This window comes from Cyrtonyx montezumae, unplaced genomic scaffold (genome assembly GCF_038088225.1).
Source record: "Cyrtonyx montezumae isolate F1298 unplaced genomic scaffold, pur_monq_1.0 scaffold_3, whole genome shotgun sequence".
NCBI lineage: Eukaryota > Metazoa > Chordata > Aves > Galliformes > Odontophoridae > Cyrtonyx > Cyrtonyx montezumae.
In genome coordinates this window covers 59,269,204-59,292,321 of record NW_027072034.1, presented here as the reverse complement: position 1 = coordinate 59,292,321, position 23,118 = coordinate 59,269,204, and the positions used below count along the sequence as shown (strand labels likewise).

Below are 23,118 nucleotides of genomic sequence, written 5' to 3'. Positions count from 1 at the left end.
AAAATTAATATCCAAAGGCCTTGAAAAAAGTCTGCCAAGCATGTCTTTGTCTAAGTGTGCAATTCTCAAGGAAACCAATGCAAGACTTTAACAGAGAAAAAAATCCTATTTGCACACCAGATGTAATTTTCTTCAGTGACTCAGCACACATAAAGGTCATGAACATTGCCTTTTTTAACAGCTGTTACTTTCATTTAGGAAAATGAACGTTAAGAAAATATATTATTACTGAATACAAATTTAATAGCCTCCTCTATTTCTGGAGCTATGTCCTACTATGTCTTCTCAAAAGACCTAAATGCTAACCACAGAACTTCTGAAAGGCCTCTGACACAACACAGTCAAAACTCAAAATGTAAGCATAGGAGTCAACCCAAAATCTCACATCTTTATAGAACTGCAGCTGAGTTACTATGCTATCCTAATTGAATGAAAAGACTAAACATGAACAATAGCTGGTCATCTCCTTGTTGCATTTAATGCATTTAATGCCTGTGCACCTATGCAAACCTGACTTAGATTATTTTGTATTACTTTTTAAATAAGGAATTTATTTCCACTTGTATTTCAGGATGCCAAATGAAAGGAGGAAGAAGCACAGGACACTTTGAATCTGACAAGCCCTTGGAAAGTGTTTCTGGCTCACATCAGGACACAATCAGTTACAGTGATGGAGATGGATCATGCATGCCGGTATTTGTGGTATTTTCTCTTCATACAGACTTGCTGGAAGTTGAACATGAAGCCAAAATATGCAAATATGCAGAACAGCGCAACCTTTTTATTTTTTCTTTTTACTGTTATATTTTGAGTTAGTAGGAAAAGCAACAGATTACATAAGGAGGCAGCAATTACTTCAAAATTTCACTTTCCAAAGAGTTCTGTTTTACACTATATTCATATAACCACTATAATCCAAAGATATTTTAAAAACAGAGCTGTCCTCCTTCTTGTTGAGCCCTGTTTAAGTTCCTTCAAAATGAGATCTGATTGATTACAAGACCCTTTGTAGAGAATGTCTCTATGTGTTAGCTTCCTGTACTGGAAAGACAGCTAGATGAAACCACGAAAACTAATTCTGCATCTCTAAAGCCTTACTCATGTGTTACTTGGAGGGAAAAAAAAGGAAAAAAACAAGTTAAAAAAAATCAACCTCAAAGCTCACATTCAGTGTTTAAACTCAGAGAGAACACGCAAGAGCTGTGCAAAATCTTTTTTTTTTTTAAGTGTGAGGATTCTATAGGTCATAAATATCGCACACAGAGTAGGACAGCAAACAAAATGTTATTTTTGTCCTTGAGGTATCTTAGCAATCTTCAACAATTCACTGTATCAGGACTGTATTACTCACATCATACTCATTCTGATCAGTGAAATACAGATCCAAGAGAAGGTCATAACAGTTCTAATATTATTAACATACACAGTGCTAAACAAAAAAAGAACACATGAGAAGTATGAAATGTAAGTTACAAGAACCTTACTACCAAGATTGTAATTCAAGCGCTGCTGAGAGCACATGAAAGTGACGAATACACTATGCAGACAAGAAGTGACTAGAGTTAAACTTCTGAGCTTTTTCAAAACCACATAGCTTAAGATCTAATAATTTCCAGAGTGAGATTTGTTCATATCAAAGCATACTGTTACATCAACGTGATGTAAAAAGGCTCTCAAGGTAAGCTGTATTCTAACCAGTTATGAAACAGTACCTACAGACTTTAGCATTCTGGTAGTCTATATAAATAAAGCAAAAGATAAAGCATACCCTTGTTTCTGCTTGATTGAAGACATCACTATCTGCCACACAGGCAATCAGAGAACTAAAACTGTAGTTAAAATTTCTAAAGTGCATTTTGCGCTTCGCTAAAGCAACACTTGCTGTTCAGCAGAAACCAATTACTTTTTAAGGAAGCCGATGGTTCTGCAGGCGGCGTTTATAAGGGAAACAAGTCCAACCCCTCAAAAAAAAAAAAAAAAAAAAAAAGGAAAGGTTTCAGAGCATCCTGTATGTGACAGCGAATTCCTGAACAAAGTCCTGCATGCTTTGAGGCAGTCAGGAACAAAATGTAAGCTTCTACTGGAAAGAGGTGACGTCAGCACATTAGTCAGCTTCCCTATGCTAATTACCAGTGCTCGGGAGGATGGAAAAAGCAGCTGAGGTTTGCACAGCAGCTGCTTTATCAAGCCTCTTGCAGCATAGTTTCCACTGGTAGTAATTCCATTCAGCACTCAGACAACATGCTCTTCACTGGAATGGGACAACCCATCTTAAGATGGAAAATGTTACTGCTAAAGGACCAAAGTCTAGAGTAATAGGCTGTAATTAGCCAGGAGGAAAATTTCAAGACTTTGGAATGGAAAACAAATCCCTCAGGTCAGTAGCTTTTAGTAAATTTTGGAAAAAATACACAGACTGAAACTTAGAGATTAGGAGGGGTTCATTCGGGAAAATATTTTCCCCTTTATAATGAGAATTAATTTTGAAGCTTTCTCCAGTGCAGCTAGATGGATCGGTTTCCACTCCCACTTCAATAAAAACTCAGTCTGGGCCCCATAAAATTATATATTATATATATATTATAATAATACAATATATATAATTATATACATATATATATATATATACATATATACATACATACATATATATATTTTATAAAGCAAAGCTTCATCAGAAATCTACTGGCAGAGTTTTAAGAGACAACCTGAACTACATCATAGCAGTGATGAGCTATGAAACTGAAATTCCTGAACATTTACTGATTTATGAATGTGTATCCTAGCTTCAGAATGTTTCACAAGAAGTAGCAAGAACAACCTATAAAAAAAGAATATAACTTTGAACTAATTCTTTACATTCAAACTGAAGCTTTTACAAACTGTCTGGAACCTTCCCATATAGATTTAGGACAAAACCTATAATGAAGTCAAATTTATAACTGCATTTAGTTCATTTGACTATAAAATGAGGCTATCACAGATTCATATATTTTCATGAAATACTTGCAAACAATAAGCAGCCGTTAATTTTAAACCTTATTTCATAAATATTTAATCATGCATAATTATTCACATAAAAAGCTTCCTTGATTTCCATGGGCTTTACTAGCTTGCTTGAAGCTAAAGATGGTTACTGTATCACAGGCCAAAATTCCCATTTAGCAGCCAAATTATCTGCTCCTGTACATAAGCTGGAATAGAAGTTACCTAAGTGTGAAAAGTGGTGGGCTTCCTTAGAAGCCTGTACTTTAAAATAAGATCAGCTCCAGAAAGAACAATGCAACATCCAACGCAGAAACCATCAGTGAGATTAAACTCAAATCCTAGAAGAAAGTAGTAGATAAGAAACCTCCCGAGCTCCTAATGTACTGTCTGCCTAACAGACAGGAAGAGGGGAAGAATAAACTGCTCTTTCCCAAAGCTCACCAGAAGATGGGATGCAGCATCTAACCTGCAACCTAAACATTGATATTTGGACTTGGCACGTGTACAGTGAGAACTGGTTTTGAGTTCTCAAGATCACCACCCGCACCCAGAAATGCAGATAGGTGAGGATTTGCAAGGGGCCATCATACCAAACTGTAAACTACCTGAGGTAACACAAAATCATGCAGAGCATTTCTTGAATCCTGCCCTTGCACCAGAAGTAGGTCATCAGCTGTCTTAAAGACTTTGGAAATGGAAGCACCAAGCATGACTCCATAGAGCAGTGGTCCAGATGCTCAACTGGAAAAGATGGCCATGAATCATTTGGGAATACAGGGAAACTGAAAATAGGCTTTCCACATCCTGATGTGAACGCTACTGCGACTGATAAGTAAATAAAGAAGGTCCCCATTTAACCTGATGCCGAGTCAGAGTCATTTGACATACTCTGAGGCTACCTAGGTGAGTGTATTCTGTAGCTGATGGGTAGAAAGGACATTGCTTTTGAAGAGCCTCATTGGAGCAACACATGAGGCAGTTTCCAAGCTGCTCACCAGAACAAAGTCTACAGGAAACTCACTGCAGACCTTTAAAGCCAATTACGGGAAATCTTCCTAGTAGTACAGTAGTTAAAGTTCTTCAAAAGTTCTATTGTGGATTCAACTTCAAGTAGGACAGGTAGATTCTAAATACATACATCCCTTTGTAATTCTAGACTTACATTTGGGTCCAAATTTCTGGAAAAAAAAAAAAAAAACAACAAACAAACAAAAAAAAAAACCCCAAACAAAAAACACATTGCTACATCCAAGACCACCTACATGTTACTGAGGGTAAGGCACAAGTAAAACAACTTTACAAGTCCTCCTGCAGCCATTTTTCAAATCTAATTTCATAATTTAAAATAGGACTATAGCACTAAGTTGTGAGCCCTGTAGAAGCCAAGAGTCAAAGTTACAAAACCACCATTACAAAATCCTGACAGTGTTGCAATGTTTCTTCTGTGTGGCTCACGTTCTTTAACATTTGCTAAACCCACATACTAATAAATTACCTGGAACAAGAACACTGCAAGACTATCAGCACTTGGGGATTTATGATTCTGATGCTATCAGAGTAGTATTTTTTCCCTCCCTCATCTTCAGAGATCTTGCTGCTTTTGTCTTCTCTGAGACTCTCTACTGACCTCAAGACTACCATACAAAAAAGAGAACAAGGGTAAGATCAACTGCTTAAAGATATACACCTTTATCCAAGTAACAAATGAAATATTCAGTACTTCACTGGTACAACAGAATGCTGCTGTATTCAACAATGAGAAACAAAATAAGTAAGATTAAGGGGGAGTGACAGCACAGCTGGCCTCACAGTTCACCTTTCAATTGAAAGGTACAGATTTTGGAGCTTAGCTCTTCAAATATGAGCTCTGTCTCTAAAAATTGCAGATAAGAGACTCACTAAAATGTCCCTAAACCTCAACAGCTCCTGACAGATGCTCCATTAGTAGCACTTTCCAGGCAGAGAAATCTGACAGTTTGTTTTTGGGTTGGTTTTCTGGGGAAAAGGAAAACCCATGATTGAATATCATAATTAGTTATATCATTTAATCTCCACTTGCCATAAAATAGGTAAGGCATGACAGAGGAGGAAATGAGAACAAAGAAACAGAAAAAAGGCAAGTCACAAAAATGAATGGTTGTTGCTGATATATACATCAAAGCCAACAATCCAAGAAGAATTAAAATGAAAGAAATATGTTGGTAACTCTGTAAGTGAACAAAACAACCACCTTACAGGCTATAAATCAGAATGTAGACCACGCTTTTCCCTCATCACTGGCATACTTCTTCAATTACCCTTGGCAGTTGCTCCTTTTGGAGTCCCTGTACTCCCACTATATATACTTTCTGATCCTCTGCAATCAACATACAGTTTCTATTCCTGTCTTCACGTTAATTATCCTGCCTTCACCCTTATTTAGGGCAGGGATAAACATCCTGAAGTTACCTAGAATGAATAATCATACTTACTGGTTTCATCTTCCCTGTAGTTGGGAAAGGAGAAAGAGTAGACAAGTAAACAACAAATAACTTCCTACACAGAAAAAGTCTAGGGTCGGGAAGTTATTCAGGAGACCTACACTATTCTGCCAGTGCAGTAGTGGAGAAGCCATACAGCCACGTACAACAGAATGTGAGAAAGTGAGAAGCATTCATTTCTAGAACTTAGCAATAATCTAAAGCTTGACTTGATGAACATGAATTCAGGTAAAAAGGAAAGATCTCCACAAATTAGACGCACTGAAACAACCGGTGAGCAGGTGACCTCAACAGTGTATTTTTTCAACTCCCTCTTAAGGGTGCTCTTCAAACTAACAGAGCAGCCAAGAAATGGTAACGCTCTCCATGGTCAGAAAATCTTCATTTCCTTACCCTTGGGATTTCAGAAATAGGGTTTTTGTTGTTGTTTTTGTTTTTTGATGTTGTTTCTTTCCCCTGGGGAAGCTTTTTGTGTTGATCACTTGATCTTTTATTACCATTTTGTTTGGAAACCTAACACAGGAAGCCACAATGTCAGCTGGCCCACCCAAAAAGCCAGGACTTCTGGTAGTGAGTTAAGTCACTTGAGTAAGACATCTGTACTGTTCTTAGTCTCATTGTACTATCCAAAAATAACAGCAAAAAAAAAAAAAAAAAAAAAGAAATCTGCCAACCCCACTTCCCCCTAAACAAAAAATTCTTCATGTATGAAAACATGAAACAGCACAGTTTCTTTTTGCAAGTCCAACAGGATTTATTGTGAAGTAAAAACAACTGGCAGATCAATCACACTTGTCTATATTCCTCCCCAGAATCCCTACTCTAGGCTGAATGCTGGAAACTGACAACCTTGATGTCTAATTCAGAACACTAAAATGGCTGCACACCTACTTATGCAATCAGGCACTAACCCAGTCCTTGACACAGCTGTACAAGGCAAACGCAGATCAGAAACAGCATAACATATGAGAAAGACATGGAAAAAGAGGGAGCCAAAATTATCATGCCACTAATTATGGACAGTTTCTTCCACTTTGTGATTATGAAAAACTAGAAGATTTTCCACAAAGCCACACTCGTGGTTCTACTCGTCTGTGAGATTAACAGAAAGGTATTACAAGGAAGTAAGTATATGCATTGAGTAATACATTAGTAGAGAAACAGTAAAAAAAAAAACCCAAAAGCCAAACAACCCAAGATCATCAGTATTATATACTGCAAAAAGAAAAAAAAAAGTACTTATAAATATATCTACAGAAATCACAGAGAGCAGAGCAATACAAGTACACAGACTGGTTTTCCAAATTACACTAAGCTACATGAAGTGTATTAAGTCAAGGTAACACCCACACAGTGACAAAATGGAAAAAGAGGCATGAAACATGGAGCTAAGATTCATCATCAACTCCTCTCATTAACTTTGTTTATAATGTGGAACAGCAAACACATGACCATTCACTACTTCACATGTGAATAAGTATTTTAGTCACAATTTCCAGCCATAAAAGTAGAGATAAAAATTTGCGCAGCTTCAAATTTTAAGCATCTGTTATGGCATCTATATCATGCTGTACAGTAGGGTAGACAATGGAAAAACCCATTTGTCTTCACTACAAGTTACACCAAATACCATATGGGAAAGCCTTAAAAAAAAATAAGAGTATTAAATGGCTACAGAACTCAAGGTCAGTATTTTCAGATAGAAAAAGCAACTTCTCAGAAATAATGCTTGAATACTTGTCAAGTGTGGTACTGACACTGGTGCTGAGTTAGTGCACCGTGACATGACAGAGTAGATACTTATTGCAGATACACAAGGCTAAAAGCCACTTGTCTGGGTGTAATACCACCTCTGTTTTGGACTTAGCTGTTCTGGGAAAAGCTTTTCATCTTCTAAATAGAAGACACAACAGAAAAATGAGTGACAAATCTTTTCATTGAAGTTAAGTTCCAGTGCATAAAGGGAGTTTATAAGAAGGAGGGGGGCTAATTTTTTAATAGTACAAGGGGGAAAATAGCTTTAAACTAAAAGAGAGAAACTTAGGTTGGATATTAGAACAAATTCTTTTCTCAGCGGGTAACAAGGCACTGTGGTGCCCCATCCCTGGAGATGTTCAAGGCCAGGTTGGATGGGGCCCTGGGCAGCCTGAGCTGGTGGGGGCCAGTCCTGTCCCCCTTCCCCAAACAGGAGAAAGTAGGTTTCAAATTATCAAAACCAGCCTTCACAAAGATGAGCTGTCACTTAAAATGAATGAAAATGACTGGAAAAGACTGTTCAATCTACCTATTACTGGAGAAAAGGAATTGCAAGAAAAAAAAAGAAAAAAAAATCAATAAATTAGAAGTTAAAAAACCACAATGATAATTTTCAACCAAGACAAATGTAAATATGATTATTCTCACAGTCAGATGAAGTTCAATTGCTGATTTATTTAAGTAGAAAAGGGGAAGAAAAGGTAACAGAGACAATGCAATGTAACTCACAGAATCAGTACACATGTCACACTAGTCAAAGCTAACTACGGAAAAGGAAGGGCAGGAAATCCTTAAAAAACTCTTCCTTTTTTCCTTCAACTTTTTGAGGGCTTCTATAAATATAGGTATCTATATAAATCTTTTCCTCAGAGCAGAGACTAAAAAAAGCAGGAAAAAGGAAACAAATATAGATGATCTTTGGAGAATTTCAGCTGAACAAGAACAAGGACTTTTTAAGCAATGTGTATTAGTAAATCAGGTTTACAGATACTTTTTCTATAGCATGCAAACTACTTATAGCAGTAGGAAGCTATTAAAAAAAAAATGCCCTCCCTTCCCCCATTATTAAGTGCTATCTATCTCCTAAGCACTGAGCAACTATGAAATAAAGGAAGCATATTCTTCCTGCCACTATAACCAGGAAAAGTCACCAACAGACTGACTCAAGGTTATTTATTTGAATACTAGTATGAATAAAAAATAACCTAGACAGTAATTGACAGATAGGTGGATTTGCAAGATCAAACAATTCAAAAAAGTAGGATACACAAGCTAGCTATATAAATCAGCTTCTAAAACAAAAACAGCCTCTCAGTTAACGGTTTTGAATGAGGGGGCACCTTCTGAAGATGAACACTTTGGTCTGTAAAGAGGGAACAGCTGTAAAGTTATTTATAAGTTAGATTCAGTAGAGGGAGAGGTCCAGTAGAGGGACAGGGCACATGCTTACTGTTGGATTCACACATGCTTCACATGTCACACATACTCTAACAGTTACCACAGCTGGATTGCTGCAATGTTGCTGCATCTGCCCATTGCCCATGCCGTACAGTGAGCTGAGAGGCATTAAGGAAAACTTGGTGCTAGGCTTGTACACTAGTATCTTAAAAAACAACAGGTTTAAGAACTTGAAAGAGGCCAAAGTTTGATGAAATGGACCTTTAATACTAGCCTTAACATGTATATACATATATTTAATGATGCAAGTAGAACTGTATTAAGCAACTGGAAAATGAAGTGACGAGGAACAGAAGTTCTTGCATAAAGATAATCGAGGAGTTAGAGCTTGTGAGAAAGAAAGTATATAGACAGAAATACAGAGGAACAAAGTTCTCCTAGAAATTCTCAAGATACGCTGCTGGGTCCGTAACTGGATCTCCCCTCTTACAGTTCAGTCCCACAACTCAGAACATTATACTCAAGTGCTATCAAGTTGAAGTCTATGTGGTTCATCTAGATGTCCTGCTAGGAAGTACACTCCCTCAAAACTGCTGCCTTCCATCCAGGAGCTGGAATAAATATGTACAACATAAAAGAAAACTACTAACAGAGCACTGAACCTAAATTAAATCTACAATTTAAAAAAAAATCCAGGAAGTTGGAATCTGTTTTGATATGAGTCTTATAAATACATTAAAACAAGATATATTTGTGAAAATATTTTTAAAAAACTGAATCTTAAGTTAATTGAGTAGGGTTATGATCCAGATTTAAATACCAAAGGCTGTCTTTTACACAGGTTTTTTATTTTTTTCCCCTCTGTGTAATACACTTATCAGAATAAAACCTTCCTATCAGCACTTTATTCTTTTTAATACCACTTTAGGAAAAAAAAATTTTGTCTGGCTCTCTGGCTTTATGAAACACACACTGATAATCACATGTACACTTGTGGCCAAGGCCGGTGATATCCTGGGGTGCATTAAATACATCATGGCCAGCAGGCTGAGGGAGGTGATAGTTCCCCTCTTCCCTGGTGAGACCAATTCTGGAATACTGTGTCCAGTTCTGCACTCCCCATCTTGAACAGAGAGACAGCCATCTCTTAGAGTCCAGTGGAGGGCCTCAAAAATCATGAGGGCCTAGAGCATCTCCCTCATGAGGTAAGGCTGAGAGAGCTTGGACTGTTTTGAGTGGAGAGGAGAAGGCTGAGAGGGCATCTTATCAACACTTTTAAAGATCTAGAGGATGTGAATCAAGTAGATGGGGGCAGGCCCTTTTTGATGGTGCCCAGCAACAGCACAAGGGGCAATGGGAACAAACTGCAACATAGGAAGTTCCATTTAAACATGAGGAAAAATTTACTGTGAGGATGACAGAGCACTGCAACAGGCTGCCAAGAGAGGCACTGGAGTCTCTGTCTCTGGAGATATTCAAAACACACCTGGACACGTTCTTGTGCAACCTGCTGTAGAAAACCTGCTTTAGAAGGGGGTTGGACTTGATGATCTTCAGAGGTCCCTTCTCCCTACAGTTCTGTGATAACAAGGACAATAATTCCACCATATCCACTGAATATTTTCTAAAACAAACCAAAGAGTCTAAGATACTTTCATCTCACATTGTATGCTCTACATCACAGAGACGACCATAAAAGGTAATGTTGAAAAAGATAAAAAAGGCAGAATTAACCTGTTATTTGTATTTGTTTCATCACCTGCTTATCTTTTCTCCCTACTCGACATCTAAATCAAAAGTTACCAGGAAACAGTGGCACAGGTTGCCCAGCAAGGTTGTAGATTCCCCCTCCTGGAAGCATTCAAGGCCAGGCTGGATGGGGTTTGAGCAACCTGCTCTAATTGGAGATGCCCCTGCCTATAGCAAGGTGATTGGAACCAGATGATCTTTTAGGTCCCTTCCAACCCAAACCATTCTATGATTATAAAACATGAATCATTGCATATTAAAGATCTACATAAATCAGTTTAAGAAGCCTAAAAGCTTTTTAAAGCAATCTAAGCTAAATATAGTTTTAAAATCTGTTCTGGCACAGTCTGATAGCATTTTAGAAGTTTCTGGATCTATGATCAATGATCTCTATGATCACTATTTCCCATCAACAGGTTAGGTTGAGTTCCAAAGTTATTTAATGCAAGAAAACTCTGAAGCCAGTTATCATTTCTACTGATGACTTTGGAAGCTGAAAGTAGCATGCTAATCTTTCTCTCAGCATGACTTAAACCATTACCCTTACTCTTCAATTTCAGAATGTAGTAAGCCATGACACAGCCTTCAACATATTAAGTGAAAATTTCAAAACAAGTGATAGCTGGTAGAAGAAAAGAAAACTCAGTCATTTTAATCTGATTGCACTCAAACGGAACTGGAGCTTTTGAGCTGCAATGAAACTTCCATTATCACATTTGGGAAAACAAATCAGTTCACTATGGCTGGTTCAACAACAGTGTCTTATCATCAGTTCCACCTGTATTTTCTTATTGAAAAAAACAAATCTACAGCTTGGAATTCTGCAGCCTGGAGATTCTTCCCAAGCCAACACAATTCTCAGGGTTAATGAAAGTAGGAAAAAAAAAAAAGGCTTGGGTCACTGCTGCAAGCAGAATTTTGTTTGCTTTCCCACTCTGCTACACAGCAAGGTGCTACCTTTGCTTAAACAGTGGTGTTTCTCAGCACTATTCTTGTACACATCTGAGAATTTGGGTATAGCCTTACATCCAAAGATAATACACCAGCATCATTATGTGTACTCCCCCTCACAAATAAAGCACAGCTGACTCAAAATCTTCAAGAGCTATTATTACTCTTTGATGCCATGTGCTGAAGTAGCATATGGCTTGCCTATGGTCTGATTGCTATAAAGCAATTTTGTTTAAATAAACAGATAATGGTTTGGAATGGTCAATCAGTCTTTCCTTGAGAGATACCAGAACCTTTAATAAAGTTTTGTTTCATCATTCCTTTACTTAAAATTTCTTAGCTTTCAAATACATGTGAATTGCAATCTAAACTGGTTTCAGCAACTGCCAGTTAAGCTACTGCTTTTCTTGATCTTAATTCAGTAACTTTTTACACAATAAACTTGACAGGAGATTGTCTGCATCTATTTCTACTGTTTCAAAAGGAAAATAAAGAAGAAAACCTGCTCAAATTAGTTCAAATAGATGCTTGTAATCCCATTAAGAAGATAGAAACTACAGATTATGCCCTGAAGATCTATGCATATCTTCTACTGAAAGGATGTAATTTTGAGCACAGAAGTGTGCATTACCTATGGACGTCAGTGAGGTTTCTACAAAGCCAAGTGCTGAATTCAGCCATTTGTCTGCACATAGAACCTATCCAATCCACAAATACTCCACTGATGTATAAAAAAAAAATTCAAATAACCCTCTAGTTATTTCTTTTAGTTATAGATTCCGAAAGCATTGCCAAGAAGGAAAGTAGTGGTTTTTATTGAGCAGACTTTTATAACTTTTTTTTTTTTAATGGGAGCTTAAAATGAATCGATTGTCATTCTTACATTGCGTAGTCTACTATGCAAACAGAATATAAAGAGCTGTGCTCTATCACAGAAGGGCTATTTACAGATCAAACGTGTGATGGTTTTCCAGCCAAACATCAGAAAAATACCTACAGTGTGCTTAATCCTTCCCTGGAAAAATCCATGACTTACACTTCCATTTCCAAGCATTAAACATTAAATTCCTGTTCACTGACTGGTAACGTAAAAGTGGTAATTTGGAAATTCCACAAGAGAATATTTGAGTAACCAGCAACACTCTTTTAGAGATATTTTTAATATAGCAACTATATTTCAAAATTTAAAAGCTCTTTGTAACCTATTTTTACTCCCATTATGAATTTACTCAAACAATCTATAGTAAATGGATTGCAGTTTTGCTCTCATTCAAGTATTCTGATGGAAATAAATGTCTCCCACACAGTATGTTTACTGGCAAGTATTTTCCCATTCATATTAAAAATACCATTCCACTTGGAAAAATGACTTTGAAGTGCTGAACTTCTGAAAAAAGTATCTTAGAAACACATATGCTGCAAGTACTCTGGAAGAAATAAACAGCTTCTGTTCAATTAAGCTTGTTTCATTGAGAAAAATATTTTTAAATGAATAGGAAGCAAAATGTAAATAAGATCTGCATTGCACTGTCAGCATACTGGATAGATTATACAAATCAACTATTCAAATGGCCTAACACCTGTATAGCACCAGCATCAAAGTGGTCTACAATAAACTAGCTGAGAACAAATCTTTCCACGGAAAAATCTAGAACAAGTCCTTCTCCTTTGTTCAAGGAACGATGCTTACGGAGTGAATGTGTTAATCCGAATGGTGTGACCGTGACACAATTATTACTAGTTCTACTGATCAGCACTAGAATTCCAACTCACTCATCTACACCTCAAAGCCATCCAGCACATTGAACCCACAGTAGAGTACATTCTGTCTCTTTGGGAAAGAAAAGAGCAAGAAATATTTGTCTCTGCTGTACACCTAGGAAATATATCAGCATGTCCACAAAGCTTTCTGGAAAGCAGAAAACAGTAATTACAAATACCACCGTAAAAGGACAAGGAATTTCTCAGGAGTGCTCTACACTCAGTGATAGCCTGTAACCCTTTATCTATCTGAATAATCTCCGTGGCAGATTAAAAGTTTCTTCTTAAAAGGACTACAAGTGGAAAAAAAAACCAAAAATCTATATGTCTACAATAAGCAATGCATCTCCCTCCCCTCCACCCCTTCAGATTTTCTTCACGTATGTATAAATCCAGAATAAAAATGTACCTTTAAGAGATAGGAAGAGATTTTTTCAAAGTCATCAGGCAAAAGAAAAGTCTGTCTCGAGTGCCTTAGTAATCAAGACATGGCAATAAAGTCTTTAAGTACAGAATTGGTGATGAAAAATAGCTTTGTGAAAATACTGATAGGGCAGAGCAGGAAGATCAAGGAAAATGCACACAAAACCCAATTGCAAGATATTCTGCTTGGCATTAGTCAGGCAGTCAGGTTTTGTGAGCCTCCAGACAAGCTAGAACAAGTACTGGTGTATGCCACCATGCAGAAAGAAGGAAGAATTCAGAATTTTTTAGAAGGTGGCTGTCAAGAACAAACATGCAGCGTTTAGGCAGACGATTGTTTCACAGTCTGTGCAACATGCTTACTGTACAAAGGTCTTTGCAAGTTTCAGGACGTTATTTAATCCATACACTATAATTTAAAACAAACAACTTGTGTTGCTGTTTTTTCCTTATCTTGGGAAAATGTTCATTTTCTGTTGCATTTCCAGAACAAAATTTAAGAATGATCTAGGGCTAAAGATGGCACTTACCTCAAATGATTTATAAGGATCACATCCTAACTTGCAACCTGAAAAGTGTATTTAGCATAGCTCTTTCTTAAAGCCAAGAAGTGCACTGAAGGGACAGAAATAATTAACCATCTAGAAAAAGTATACCGGAATTAGGGAGAAAATGAAACCAGATGGGCAGAGAAGTGCAGCAATAGGTTCAAAATCAGTTCTGTATACAGAGACAGGAAGGATTTTATTTTCAGTGTTAATGCAATGTTATCTTGTACTGCTAACATTTTTTTTTTCTTCCCTTTTAAAAGCTTCCCTTTTGGAAAGCTTAAATACAATCATCTTTGAAAAAAAAAAAATAATTGAGACTTGACAGTTAATCAACACTCACAGCTTCATATCTATGCAAAGATGTCAGAAACTCCAAGCACTAACAGCCCCCACCAGGTTTTGGGATCAGCTGGTGCAGTCACAAGAACTACTGCAGGATTTGCTCCAAGGAAGCTTGAAAGCCACACTTCCTGACCATGTGTCCTTTTTTCTGGCATTTCTGATACACTCTTTTAGTACTTCAGTGGTATATTTACCAGCCTTGCTTAGATCACACTTGTCAAAGCAGAAAATGAAAATTCACACAGCTCTATGCCTTCACACAGGTGAAACACATAGGACTTGGCTGATAATTACACTGACAACATGAAAAGAAATATTTGCTACCACTCAGCAAAGGAATATTTGGCCAGTATGCCGAATATGAGGACAATATTTTGAGTCAGTTCTCTGAATGATAAACAGTAATCAACACTGAAGTGTATGTACATTAAACTTATAGATTCATAGATAGATTAGGTTGGAAAGGACCTACAAGATCATCTAGTCCAACCATCCTCCTATCACCATCCCTACCCACTAAACTACTAAATCAAATCCCTTAGCACCTCATCTAAACACTTCTTGGAAATAAAAAAAACAAACTTGTTGAGTACTGATGCATAAGCCTTTGTTTTCTGCAGTTGAAACAACTGCACAGTCTTCGAATTTGCTCCATTGCTACACTGAAACTAGAGGTATGAGAGCCAGAGGAGAGAATACAAGTTAACAGTTTTGAAAGAGGGCAAAACAGGCTCCCATTGTTCGAAATGCTGTATGAAAGTCAAAGGAGCTCAACTGCAATTGCCTGCTAGTCTAGTGATAGCTTTTCTTATTTAGGTGTTTCCATGAGTTGTATAAAAACATGGAAAGTTGCATTATTTCCTGATAGCAGAAGGCTGGTTCATTCCTCTGATTCATTCCACTGAGTTTTCCATATGTGATTCATGGCTGTACTCTGTTTTCCTGGAAAACATTTCACAAAGTCTGTACAAGATGTAAAGTAGTATATTTTCATTATCTAGTTTCTAACTGCAGATCTTTGAGACTCCCTCTTTAAAAGCAAACAGCATTCTTTTAATAAGTTCATTCTATAAAACATTTTTGTTAACTCAAGCACTCATACCCAGGATAAACACGCACGCACTTGTTCTTCTCAAAAAGTTACTCCAGGCTTACATGCAGTTCTACTTAGACACGTAACCAGACTTAGTACATCCTTTAATAGTACATTTTATCCTCTCCTGCTTGTCCTGATCCTGACATTGCTATTTTATGTCTTGATTTTGTTCCCAGTTGAAGTAAATGCCATAACATTGCCACTTTCCCAAACAAAAGGAGGATCAAGTCCTTATCTGTAAGCTCCTCTTAATAGGGTTTTATACTATTTAGATGTCACCAACAAAATTATGGGGGCAGGGAAGGACGCTGAAACTACTAACAAATAAGGATTTAACCATTTAATACAACCGAAGGTAAAACTATGAGGACAGGCTGACAGCTGATTTCAGGGCAACATCAAACACTAGAGATTGTTAAGTTCCAATGGAAATACAAACAGTAACTGAAAACAAACAAACAAAAAAAACCAACAAAAAAATCCCTCGAAGTCCAGAGCTTTTGGCAGGTCTCATGCCCTCTCCATTAGCCCAGCAAGGACTACAGTGTTTCAACAGTAGGACATATTATCCTCTATCAGTACATATATTAGAGAGGAAAAATAAAGAAACAAGTATCCATTTGAACCCTAAATCTATAGAAAATCATATAAGAAGAATTAAAAGTTTGCCCAATAATTCTTCTTTATAGAATTACTGGCCTCATTCAAGATTTAGACGAAAATCATGTTCCACTTGAAGTTAAATTTCTGTAGACCCTTAAGAGAAGCATCTGAAAAATTCTACCAAACCCTGAGACTCATGTCTTAAGAAACTGGGAATGATTGAAGGGCAGGAGGCAATGAATTGATTATTAAATATATATATATATATATATGAAAGCAAATCAAAATGCTTATTCTTCCTCAGAAATAAAAAAAAGAAAGAAAACCCAACAAAATTAATGACTATATACATGTTTTTCCACTTCATTTCCTGCATAATCCTATTTACTGCAAGATGGTGGCTACATTCCCCCTTTTCTTTTTTTTTGAGGGGGGGAAGGTAATGAGTACCTGTGACTCTACTGTCTGTTTTTTTTTTTTTTGGAAGGCAAGATATTACCATGAATTTGTTTACATAGAAGAACTGTAAAATAATTACAAGTTCCCTGAAACTTCTTACCAGACTGGTTTCTAAAATCCCTTCTGGTGTCAGTTTAACACAGCACGCACCATTAGGGCTGTTTTCAGCACCTGGGCAAAATTCAAGACTCTGATCGAGTCTGAGTCAGGAATGGTACTACTTAAACAAACAAATGAGCTTTCAAAGGAGTTCTCAGGACCCTCACCTCCTCTCATTTTCATGAAGAAATTTAAGGGAATTTAAGTTTTGTTTAGTATGCAGATAAACTCTGGGTAGAATGAAATTACATGCAATCATGTTTCACATTTATATGTGGGTTACTGTGGCTGTGCAACAGGTTGGTTTCTCTTAGCCGACATTCCTTCCTGCTTAATAGGACAATCGATTACACAGTTCTCCCTTTCCCAGACAGTCTGACGTAGCACTTTTCACATTTCTCATTGCTTGAGTTTGATTCACAAAATTCACTTCTATGAGAGCTTTACAGTCCTTGCTTCAGGCAGGCTTCATTGAGCTACCCATTAAGTTCCCCTTTGAAATTGTTAGAAGTACTTGATCAGTTTTAGAAACATATGTTGCCTCACACACAAATAAAGTAGTACTATCAAAACAGGAACATTTCTCTTCTGGGGGTTAAACACTGAAACTTCAGCGGGATACTGAACATGACTGCAATTTCTCAGGTTTCCATACTGCTTTGAAGCTTCTTGTTTACTTTTTTTCATAGTTTCCCCAAAGCTCTTTTCTGGAAAACACAACCATGAAGCCTTTTCTCAGGCCAAGGAAGAAAGGCAGAGCTCCCTTCCAGGCACTGTCCTCAACTATTCTGTCTGCTATGACTGACACTCTCCAAGGTATTTCTGAGGAACATCATTAAGTCACAGCAACAATGAAGTCTTAGACAAAGGAAAGATTGCTATTGTATACTTAGCATTTAAGTAAATACAGAAATGAAGACATCTTTCCCATGTGAACAGTTAAGGCTCATCACTTTTCCAGATGAACTATGTCTCGATTATGCTACTTCTGTAAAAGGCTTGGAGATTAAACGTTTCATTTCACAAAGTTTTACTATGAGTAGAAAAACCCTAATATACTCAAATATTCTTCCTAAGAAAAGTTTGTGTGCAATTAATGCATGCTCTTTTAGGAGTTACAGTTTCGTAAGTACTATTTTTACACAGAAGTCACTTCTCAAGGTCACTTAATTTCAATGGCCTCTAAGAGAAGCAGTACCTTGGCTACTTCCAAAGCCAACCAAGAAAATTTCAGCTGACATTTCAAACCCATCAAGCAGAACAAGAAAGCTTACGAGCATATCCAGTTCTACACTATGCAACCTAAATGTTAGGAAGTTTTTGCAGATTTAAATACAAAATAATTACATAATCTTCACATTAGACAATATGTTATGCAAAGTACTAACCATAGGAGTCAGCAAAAACTGAAGCTTAACAGAAGTGGGAGGGATTAAACAATAACACGTGAAGATGCGTTGGAGGAAAAGACAAAAGAAAAAGATGTGGGGAGGAAAAAAGAATTATGTCAGCAGCAGTTCTCTTAAGAAATGACAGTCTTGTGAATTTACAAGAGAAGCTGCATTGTCAACTATAAGAATCAGCTGTCTGCTTTAAGGCTCTACCAGAAACTACCAGTTACACTAAAGATAAATCAGCTTGCAGTAACAAAACTTCCCAGGATATGTTTTTCCCTCCAGCAAAGAGAGGTAAAAAGACATCATAATAATTCACTGTAATACTTGGGAAAATTCTCTTTTCAATTACTCCACCACAAGCTGTTTTGTCTGTAATCACATCACAAGTGCAGGATGTAGCAATTACTGTAATTTCTTTACTGTCTGATATGGATGAGGCTCCAATAAAATAAATACAATCAAGACTGTCTGCTCAGTAGTAAGTTTAGGTGTCCCACAAGCAATCTGTTAAAAAAAATAATGAGATTATCCACTTCAACACTGGAAAATCAGAAACACCTGGTTGGGTTACCATGTTAACACTTTCAAAGCACTTGTTTGCCTATGGTCATGCTTTGTTTTTACATTTACAGATCTAAGAAACATTTTCCCCCAGAGTCCTCATAGGGTATCACGCAGATGACTTCTTGGTTTTCTGAGCCTTTACTCCTACTAGGTATGTCCAGCTGTTCGTAAAGAACACAGCTGACCTTCCCTAACAACACCCCCTCTCAGCATAACTGGCACCCAGCACTATGCCAACTCCCTGGTGCCAAATAATTGTGGGAAAGAACTTGCCACCAACAGCAAAACAGATACCAGTGCTGTAATCTGATTTCCAGACCCACTGTCAACAGCATCAGTTCAGGTCCCAATTATGTCATGAGACTTCAAGTGCCCATATTGCTAGTTACTGCTGTGCTTGACTGTTCAGTTTTTCCATTTACTTCCTGCACTGACTATGGCAGTAACCTACAGTAGGATGGTCCCTAAAATATTCCTAATTTAGCAAAAGTCCACTGTTTGAGTAAAAAGCTAGTTCAGAATGCTTTCAGAGAGAAAATCTCAATTCGTACATTATTATGTAACTCGTGAACTTTTACTTTTTATGGAGAGAAAAAGTGAATCCACAGCAGCAATTAAAAATTAACAACCTTGTACTGATCAACTTATTTTGACTAGCAAGCATTTTGTATACACTCTAAGTTTTGAGCACATCTTCAATACTGCATCGCCTAAAGGTTCAGATGATTATTATTCAGGTAGCAAAGTAAAATTAGCTGTGATTTGTTGTATATGGACAGAAGCTGTATCCAGAGGTTCACAAGAAAGAAGCTGGATATTAAAATTTTCTTTCCACTGGACATAAATACATAGGTCTCAGAACTGCTGTCAGAGTGCCTCTTTCCATAAGGGGATGAAGAAACATAAAACAAAGGAACAATGTTTTCACATAGAGATACGTTGATTCAGGTCAGAATGAGATGAGAGCTTGACAACACTGCACAAGCTTGTGCATGCATAACACCTAATGCTAGGAATCCTGCAAAAATCTGATGACAATTCTAAGATGCATTTCTTAGAAACTGAACTGTGTAGTAAGCATTAAAAAACCCACACCCTCAAAGCCTGTAACAGATAAACACCTACAGCCCTGTTACCTACATTGCCCACTTCAGGGTCTTTGAGTGTGAAGTCTCTGCCTCAGTGATGAGGATAGCAATGTGCAAAGCAACTGCTTGAACGGAACGGCCTCTTCTAAAATCGTTGAGCCCATGTGCCAGAATGCACGCACAGCAAGCAGCCTAACTCACCAGCACTTCCCTCATACCACTCACAGTAGTCATCAGGAGTAACCTTCTCCTCTCACTTTCAGTTCTGTGGCTTCTGTGGCTTCTTCAGAAAAGCAGGAGTTTGGGGCATTCCCACTCACTCAAGTAGTCTTTGCTGCATGTTGTTAGCTACCATTCTGATGCACTTAGCATACTTTACATTTAAAATTCAGTCACAGTCACATACCAGATTTTACATAAGTAAAACAATTTATCCTTTAAAAAACTACTATTTTTAAAGGGTAAAGCTAAATCTAGATATTACCTTGGATTTAAGTGCAGCATGAATGTGTATTTTCTTTCAGTGTTGAGCTATCACTTCTAACAAATAAAGGATTTGTCCCAAAATCTTTTCCCACCATTTTTTCTTCTCCTCCTTTCTTCCCTCATTTATGCCAGGTGTACAAGCTATGTTAATACTGACTGAAGATATAACCATAATTATGATTAATTCAGTGAAGCATTTGTGATTAACTATTTCTTACCATAAAAAGTGCAGCTTTATTATGCCAAAACTACTACTTGAAGGAGTAGGAAGGCTGGGAAAGGTGAGGACAGAACTGTATGAAAGCAGCATGTATTCTGGAGCTTTTTTAATGACTACGTCTTTGTAGCAAGACAATAACATTTGCATAACTTAGCTTTGATAATCTTGCATCCTTAAGTACAAGTTTTCCGTTCTACTGCATTCATCTTCTCACCATTCTACTGTGTTCTCTGAGAACTAGGGAAAAATAAAAGGGAAAAGAAGTCAGAGTATAACTCAGGAGACTTTAGAAAACCACAAGGGCTGTGGAGAAGCAGGCTGGTATTTTGTGAACTTTAAAGAATGAGATTTTCCACTGGAGTCAGTGAAGGAAGAATAAGAGATGGTTTCAAAATATTTTTAAAGAATGTTCTGGGTGGGTAGCAGAAGAACAATATAATTGCAATTAGTGATCGAGTTTCTAAGAACACACTAAGCGTACTCAAGGAGTTTCAAAAGCATTTTTTAAATATTCTGATAAAGAGAATAAAATGAGCCACAGAAGAAGCTGGATTTCATCTTAAATCAGATGCTTTTACACTAAGGTTAATGTGTAATATTCCGTAATTTTCTCAAGCATGTTAAGCTAATTATATGGTACAAGATATGATAAATAATATAACTTATATTTCTGACCTTACTAAATAATATTGATTACAGCTTTTTACCTGACAAAAGATTTAATGTCTGCCAAGTTTGTGAAGCTTCCTGCGTAACTAACCCTTTCATTGCAGCAGGCACAGAACAGCCACACAAAGGCTGAATTATTTTAGCCATTTACAGAAATATCAAGACATTTAAAAACATGCAAAATACGCATGACCATCTGACCAAATCCTAGATGCTCCAGGGTAATTTTGCTATTGAAACACTACTGGTAACAACAACAAAAAAGCAATGGTATTTCAAGCTTTTGCAGGACTTAACAATGGAGCTTTCAGAATGCACTTAGTTTCCTTGTTCAGAAGGAAAGAACACACCTGCTTTGTGTAAAGGGAAAAAAGATCATCTGTAAAAAATAACTCCCAAAACTGTTTTAACTTCCTGGATATTCAAATCAACAGCTTTTGTTTACAAATCTATACTTCAACTAATATTGCTGAAAAAACAAGTACGGCTCTAGTTCTCATTCTATTTTTTCCTTCTTATTTCCTTCTGAAATACCTGGCTCCTTCATTTTTCTTTTTTGTTTTTTTTTAGAGCAGGGGAGTTAAAAACTTTTAATCTATATTGCAGAGTTACAATGAACACAGTTTCTTGGGTTCTTTTTTGTTTGTTTGGGTTTCCTTTTTTTTTTTTTTTTTTTTTTTTTTGCAACTCACCAGGGAAGGAACACCAGATATACCTGCACCTCAAGTAGTCATGAAAGATCAATCTCTTCCAAAAACATCTATTAAAATTTAATGCACTTGATCTGCTATGGGCTGAGGTTACAAACACAGCTTTTAAAATTTGCTAAGAGTTTGAAGTTACTATACGCCTTTCAGGTAAATGACCTTTTCCCAAACCCGTTTCTCAAGAGGGAAGTATCTGACTCCTGATGCAAAGGCTTTATCTGTTCATGCCTAACAGGTGGGCTCTACTTAGGGTTTTTAAATTCTATGTTGTAATGAGGCATGAACACATGGGTTAGCAGCATTTTTAATAGTCAGAAGTCAATGATTTAACCTAGTCTCTGATCCGATCCGATTATTCTTTTGGTTATACAACCCCTGACAAGAGTTATTCATACTTTCCACTGACTGCAACAGCAGCTGCTTCAATATCACTCTGGAGCCTCAGGAAAATTCAAGCCCTTAATCACTATTTCCATTAGCCAACAGAACTTTGCTATCAGCTTGAAGCAATACAGCCAAAGTGCCAAGAAGTATACCTACAGGAAATTGATTAAATAAATAAATAAACCTATCCTGCAAAGTAGCTTCCACATACATCAGAAATTGGAGAAGTACCAGGAATGGGCTCCCAATAATTCCCTTTAGCTTTCACAGGCCATATACACAAGTTTTCTACACAATACTTAACAAGCATGCATCTCCTGCTTGACAGAAGAAAACATCTCATTTAATAAGATCACAATCTTCAGGACATATGCATTCTAATTCTTACCAAATCTTTTCTCCCTTTGTCCACACTTAATTACACCCTCCTTCCTGAACTGGGCAAACCAGTCTAGTCTACTACATAAATATGCCCGCTCCACTAAAGAAGTCTCAGTTTTCCAGGGTAATGGAAAACTTACTATTGCCTCTGCTAGCAAGATCACCAGCACTGAACAACTTATAAAACCCTCCCAGAGGTGGGAGATGATAACATCTACAACTAATTGGTTTCCCTCCTTCTCTCATTTTCATAGAATCACAGAATGGTTTGGGTTGGGAGGGACCTAAAAGATCAAGCAGATTCCCTGCTATAGGCAGGGATGCCTCCCACCAGACGAGGCTGCTCAAATCCCCATCCATTCTGGCCTTCAACACTACCAGGGATGGGGTAGCCACAGCTTCACTAGTAATCTCATAGACTATTTGTTTTATCTAACTACTGGATTATGACTGGCTTTTTCACTTACAAAATTCAGAAATAGGATAAACCCAATTTCTTACTATACAACTTGAGTTTACTGGCAGTTCATTAGCTCTGTTGCATTAGCTTCCTACCTCCACAGAGGA

General features: G+C 37.2%; 1 protein-coding gene across 2 annotated transcripts in view; it reads right to left on the bottom strand.

Annotated features, from left to right (window-relative positions):
* Window positions 1–23,118, bottom strand: part of RCAN1 (regulator of calcineurin 1) — a 37,893-nt gene that overhangs the window by 5,454 nt on the left and 9,321 nt on the right. The window contains exon 1 of one of the 2 annotated variants that reach the window (XM_065741705.1): window positions 1,769–1,916. The exons of the other annotated variant lie outside the window; for it this stretch is intronic. Within the exon in view, the coding sequence (XP_065597777.1) occupies window positions 1,769–1,855 (87 nt within the window). The 5' untranslated portion in view covers window positions 1,856–1,916. Of the gene's footprint in view, window positions 1–1,768; window positions 1,917–23,118 lie in introns of those variants that run through there. 2 annotated transcript variants of the gene reach the window in all.